Source organism: Eurypyga helias, unplaced genomic scaffold (genome assembly GCF_000690775.1).
Source record: "Eurypyga helias isolate BGI_N326 unplaced genomic scaffold, ASM69077v1 scaffold20108, whole genome shotgun sequence".
Lineage (NCBI taxonomy): Eukaryota > Metazoa > Chordata > Aves > Eurypygiformes > Eurypygidae > Eurypyga > Eurypyga helias.
In genome coordinates, this window is record NW_010265325.1 from 2,262 (window position 1) to 8,144 (window position 5,883).

Consider the following 5,883-nt stretch of genomic DNA (forward strand, 5'->3'; position numbering starts at 1 on the left):
GAGGCCGAGGCAGCCAGCACACTGCCAGCGGGGCAGGTCGGTACCTGGCAGGACGCGGCGGTGCAGCCGCTTCCACACGGTCATCTTGATGTCGTCTTGGTGGAAGCACGGCTTGAAGGACACGGGGCTGAAGATGCCATCGCCAGGCGGCAGGCTGGGGAGCTCCGATCTGGAAAGACAGGGGCAGCTGTGACAGAGGTGACGGCGAAGGTGTGTGACCTGTTCTCACCTGGCTGCTGTGTTTGATGGAGACGCTGATGTCTCCCCAGCTGCTCTTGTCCCCTTTGAGTGCATGGCTCTGGCTGTGGCTGTCCCTCACAACAGCAGCGCCCAGGGGAGGCTGGCCCAGCAATGCCGAGATGCCCACTGGCCTGGGACTTCTAGCCCTGGTGCGGACTCACTGCCATCCCCATTGATCCCCCATCTCTCTCCGCAGAGGGTGGGGAGCACTGGGACAGGTTGCCCAGAGAAGCTGTGGATGCCCCATCCCTGGAAGTGTCCAAGGCCAGGCTGGATGAGGCTTAGAGCAACCTGGTCTAGTGGAAGGTGTCCCTGCCCGTGGCAGGGGGTTGGAACTAGATGATCTTTAAGGTCCCTTCCAACCCAAACCATTCCATGATTCTATGATTGATGCTGTTTGCTGCTGGACCCCACCACTCACCTGAACTGGGAGGAGCCATATTTCTGCAAAACAAAAGAGAAAGAGACAGTCAGTGGTGGGAGACTGACAGAATAGCAGCTCCTCTGCATGGTCCCAGTTCCACACGTGTGCCCTGGGCTGGAGGGGTCAGGGTTCTCCTCTCGTGGAAGAGCTACGGGCGTTGCTTTTTGTGGAGGGCAGGTTTCTCCCCTCAGGAGAAGCCCTGACTGGACAGAGGGCACCTACATCTCACTTCTCGTGGTGTCCCAGCCGTGCTTGGTGAGGGCACCCACTGCCCTCAGGGCTCAGAGCTATGAGCAGTGGGCTGAGGGCTGGAGAGCCTGGCTGACGGTCACTGCCTCCACTGGCAAGCGCACTCACCCGGATGAAGTCAAGCTGGCTTTCGTTGCTGAGCACCTCCAGAGAGCTCTGCATCTCCGTAAGCCTCTGCAGAGCGTCCGACGTCTGCTTGACCTGGGACTCAATGGAGGCGATGAGCTGGGCGGCTTTCCCCTCGATGCTCTCCAGGAAGGTGGCTTTCTCCTCGTCGATGTACCTGTGGAGCTCCTGGAACTCCCTCCGGATCACCCACTTGAAGACATCTGCCTCGTTCTGCAGGGAGACAGCAAGCAGCTGTGCAGGGCTGCCCTGCTCCAGCCCCTTCACCTGCTTTTTAGTTTCAGAGATGCCACCAGCACTGTGAACGTGTCCCATCCAGCCGCCCTCCGTTGGCTCTTCAAATAAAGAGCAGCTCTGTACAGCGGGCTAGATGTTTCATCCTGCTGTCCTCAGCAGCTCACCACCGCAGCACCCCTGCCCTACACCTCTCCTCTCCCAGATTTGGTTTCCTGATGTCCCAACCAGCTTCATCAGAGCCTTCAAAGAGCTCTTGGATCCTTCTGCTCCTAGGGAGACGTCTGTGTGGGAAGTGGACGTGCTGCTAAACCAGGCACAAACTCGATGTGAAACCGAGCACGCTGCTCTGACTGGGAAATCTGCTCCGAACGGGGCCCTTTCACCTGTTATCTCCCCACCTCCAAGGACATTTGGTTAAACCAGCTCTGACTGCGGCTCCCACCAGGACTCCCAATGAGGGTTACATCACCCCTTCTGAAAACAGGGCTCTACCTCACCCTTCCCCAAACCAGGTCTACGTTTGATCCCTGAGTTGCGTGGAGAACGTGAGCCTCAGGAACAGAGTGGAAGATAAGCCCTGTCTGCTATCCCAGGGAAGGGGGAAGAGTAGAGGAGGAGAGATGGGAAGACTCAGGAGCAGAGGTTGCTCCAAGGGCTGCGTGGGACACAGAGGACCCTGGGATGCAGGCTCCTTTGGCACACGGCACTCACTGCGACACGGCTTTTGTTGTTGATGAGCTTGCTGAAGTGTTCATCCAGGTTTTTCTTGTACTGGTGGACACTGGTCAGCAGCACAGACAGCTCCTCCTGAAAAGACACCAGCTCTCTGTAGGAGGGAGCTCTGTGGCATCCTCCTTGACCGCAGGCTGTGCTTGCTAACCCCCCGAGGAGCACAGGGCCCTCAGAAGCCATGTTCTTCTAAGCTTTCTGGGGCCCTGCATGTCCTACTGATCTTTACTCTCTTGATCTAGAGGTTTTGGGGTTGCCAGAGGCAGGAGAGCACTCAGAGCATGGCCCCGATCTGGACACTGCGGACCAAGTACTCTTGCCAGGAGTCTCTGCTCCCACTCCTGACTGTATCTCCCACCCCGTGGCAGCCCCACACCAGGCGAGAGCGGGTCTGGTGGGCGGCAAGAAGCCAGCACCAGGCCAGCGGCACCCTCTCAGCACTGGTGCTGGGAGCCTGGCTGGGGCAGGAGTGTTTCTAGTGCCTCCTGCTCTTATCTGCCTGGTGCCAGGAGCAGAGGGGATCGGTGGGGTGGCCCCATGCTTTTCCATTCCTGGGGCTTTCATGTGATGCTGGGCAGGGGACGCCAGCTGTTTACTCTGCTTGGCTGGGGCTCCTGTTTCCCTGCCTCCCTGCTCTCCTGTGGCACCCCGCCTCAGCCCTTATCTCCAGACTCTTTTTGATGGTATTTGCAAAGAGTCTTGAAAGGCCCCGCCAACACTGCCCGACCCCCAGCTCTCCCCACCATGGCTCAGTCACCGAAACTGAGAGTCCTCCATGCTCAGCCTGAGAAAGAGCTGCCCCCCAGCCCAGGAACCCCACCGCACATCGAGCTGTGCTGTGGGACCACACTCGCCACGCTGGCAGCATTCCCAGGCTGTCCCTTGAAGGAGAGGAGACATTTGGCCAGCAAGCACTGCAGGTGCCCTAACCCCTGCCCCAGGAGCCCCGACTGGCCCTGCGTGCCCACCTTCATCCGGCAGTACGCGGTAGAGATGGGGGTGATCTTGTGCTGGCGGTGGTTGCCGATGGTGCCACACAGCCCGCAGATCACCTCTTGGTCGGCCTCGCAGAAGAGGCTGAGGGGGTTGTGGTGCGTTGGGCAGGACTCCGGGGTGGGCTCTGCCTCGCCCCGGCTCCGCAGTGCCTCAATGACGCGAGCCAGCGTGACGTTGGGTGGCGAGGCGCTGCAGTCCACGGTTTGGCGGCACACGGGGCACAGGAACTGCCCGTCCAGCTCTTCAGAGAGTGACACCACGCAGGACTTGCAGTACGAATGCCCACACTGCAGCATCAGGGGATCCTTGAAGACCTCCAAGCAGATGGGACAGAGGAGCTGGTCCTCCAGCTCATCGATGCTCATCCTCCGAGCCATCCTGCCACCTTCCCACACAGACCTGGCCAGGGAAACACGGGCCGAAGATCAGTCCTGTTCCAAGAGCAAGACAAGCAGAGATGAGTGAAGCAAACTCCAAGATGATTGTGTTAACCCGCGATGGGTTTGGGCTCTGGGGACATGAGATCACAGCTGGCCATGCCTGCTCCATCTGCCTAAGGTGTCAGTCACCACCAAGCTGTTCCCATCTGGGGCCTCTGCCTGGCAGGGGTGTCAGACTGCAGCCCACCTCGGGGCAGACCTGCCTCCGTGTCAGGGCTGGAGACAGAGCCAAGAGGGATTTTCTGCTGAAAAATCTCTAGGAATTTAGATTCCTGCAGATCTAAAGAGATCCCAAAGGGGCTCTTCGTCTGAGTCAGGAACACCCTCAGGATTGGCATTAGCTCAAGTGATACACCTAAGCAAAAGCAGAAGGAAATCATAAGGAGCACATTTCTATAGGAGACAGGGACAAACACCACGCAGTAAACACCTGTGAGGCTGGATTTGACCGATACGAGGGTTGGGAAGCTGAGGCACAGCGTGCAGGGTTGCAACTGCAGCTCACCCCTTGAAACACACTGCAGTCTCTGGTCCCTGCAGAGCTCCACACTCCAGGCCAGCACCCCAAGAGACATGACCCCCAAATCCCTGCCTCTCCCACCAACCCTGGGGCTGCACGTGGCCAGCCCAGTGAACTATATGGTTTGTGCAGCATTGCCTCCCCTGCTGTTCCCGGCACTGTGGGATATAACTGCCACGGTCCTGAGCAAGTCAAAGGCGTGACCTGAAGTCAAAGAAAATAAATCTGAAATCAGAGACTCAGAAGTTTCCCTGGGGAAAGGGGAGGATGTGATCTGAGCTCGACTTCTAACACACATTGCTCTAAGAGCTTGGTGGATCAAGAAAAGGTTGAACGTCAGCCTGTGACCCATCAGATACCGCAGGACCCTGTACAGGTGAACCAGCTTCAGCTGCTCCCTCTGCTCGCACAAAAACACCTCCCCAGGACCCAAATAACAGCCTCCTGCTCGCCACACCACTCACGTGCCCTGCGCTGCTTCCTCCCAGCCCCGTCTGGGGCTCTGCTCGTCCTGGTGCGCTGAGTCTGATGGCTGTCACTTGGTTTCTCCCGATCAAGCTGAAGATTTCCAGATGTCTGAGGGGTTGACAAGGCAGGTGGCGGGACCCATGGCACCTCGGTGGGACAGGGAGATGAGCCACTCCCCTCCTGCAGCCTCAGCCCCACTGGGGATGTCCCTGTCTGCTAGGGAGAGACCAGGCAGCCTTTTGTCCCCCGCTCCCGCTCCGAAGGTGGTGACACACCCCCGCGAAGGGCTGCCCACCGTCGCGCAGGTATGGGCACGCACATCATATGACTGCGTGGGCAGGAGCCGTGATAAGAGCCGTCGGTGTTTGCCTGCCTGAGCAGCCAGCCTCCCCGAGGCCCAGTGGCGTTCCGCTCATCCGCGCTCCTTGGGTCAGCGGAAGCGTTCTCACCAAAGCGCTTTATCAGCTCAAGCTCCTTTTCGGCTGAAACAGTCTTTTTTTGTTGTTTGGTGAAAGAACTTTCATTCTTTTGGAAAACACCAGAAGGAAACCCAAAGCGTCGCTCCTGCAGAACGGGGCAAGGCACATGCTGGTTTTGTCTGACTGCAAGGAATGGTTTCTTGTGCGGTTGGTTACTCTTGGTTCTTGACTCGCAGCCAGCCCGCGGCTTCCCTCTCAGCATCGCCCAGGGGAAGCTGGGGGTGAGGAAGACTTCTCAGCCAGGAGGGCCCAGCCTTGGGGCAACCCCCCGGAGGCTGTGGGCTGGGGGAAGTGGAGGCAGGGTTTGGGGGTTTAGCCCAGGGCTGCCACCTCAGCCTCACCCTGAAGGTCCCTGGCCTGAAGTAAAGCAGGAGGGTGCAGCATCCATTCCCCTGGAGAGGAAGGGGGGCTGGCAGGTGAGGACAAGCCACGGGGATGTCCCTCCTGCCAAGGGGCCTTCTCTGCAGCCACAAGAGCACGAAGCCGAGGTCATAGAATCATAGAATGGTTTGGGTTGGAAGGGACCTTAAAGCCCATCTAGTTCCAACCCCCCTGCCATGGGCAGGGACACCTTCCATTAGACCAGGTTGCTCCAAGCCTCATCCAGCCAGGCCTTGACCACTTCCAGGGATGGGGCATCCACAGCTTCTCTGGGCAACCTGTCCCAGTGCCTCCCCACCCTCTCTGTGAAGAATTTCTTCCTGATATCTAATCTAAATCTCCCCACTTTCAATTTAAACCCGTTACCCCTTGTCCTGTCACTACAGGCCCTTGTAAAAGTCCCCCCCAGCTTCCTTGTAGCCCCTTCAGGCACTGGAAGGCTGCAATAAGGTCTCCCCGGAGCCTCCTCTTCTCCAGGTCCCCCAGTCTCAGCTTAGGGGAGGGGGCCCAGGGCCTGTGGGTGCAGTGCTGGGGCTGCTGCTGGTGCCGCAGGGGGAGAACACGGCCCCGGGCTGCGAGCAGACAGGCCCGCCG

The 5,883-nt window shown here is 58.8% G+C and overlaps 1 protein-coding gene across 1 annotated transcript in view; it reads right to left on the reverse strand.

Moving 5' to 3' along the window:
• The window catches only part of TRIM50 (tripartite motif containing 50), a 4,183-nt gene extending 805 nt beyond the window's left edge, over positions 1–3,378 (reverse strand). The window contains exons 1-5 of the mRNA XM_010156709.1: positions 2,974–3,378; positions 1,988–2,083; positions 1,022–1,252; positions 662–684; positions 45–169 (exon numbers count right to left, since the gene is read on the reverse strand). Coding sequence (XP_010155011.1) covers positions 45–169; positions 662–684; positions 1,022–1,252; positions 1,988–2,083; positions 2,974–3,378 — 880 coding nt within the window. The remainder of the gene's footprint in view (positions 1–44; positions 170–661; positions 685–1,021; positions 1,253–1,987; positions 2,084–2,973) is intronic.
• Positions 3,379–5,883: the final 2,505 nt, after the last annotated feature.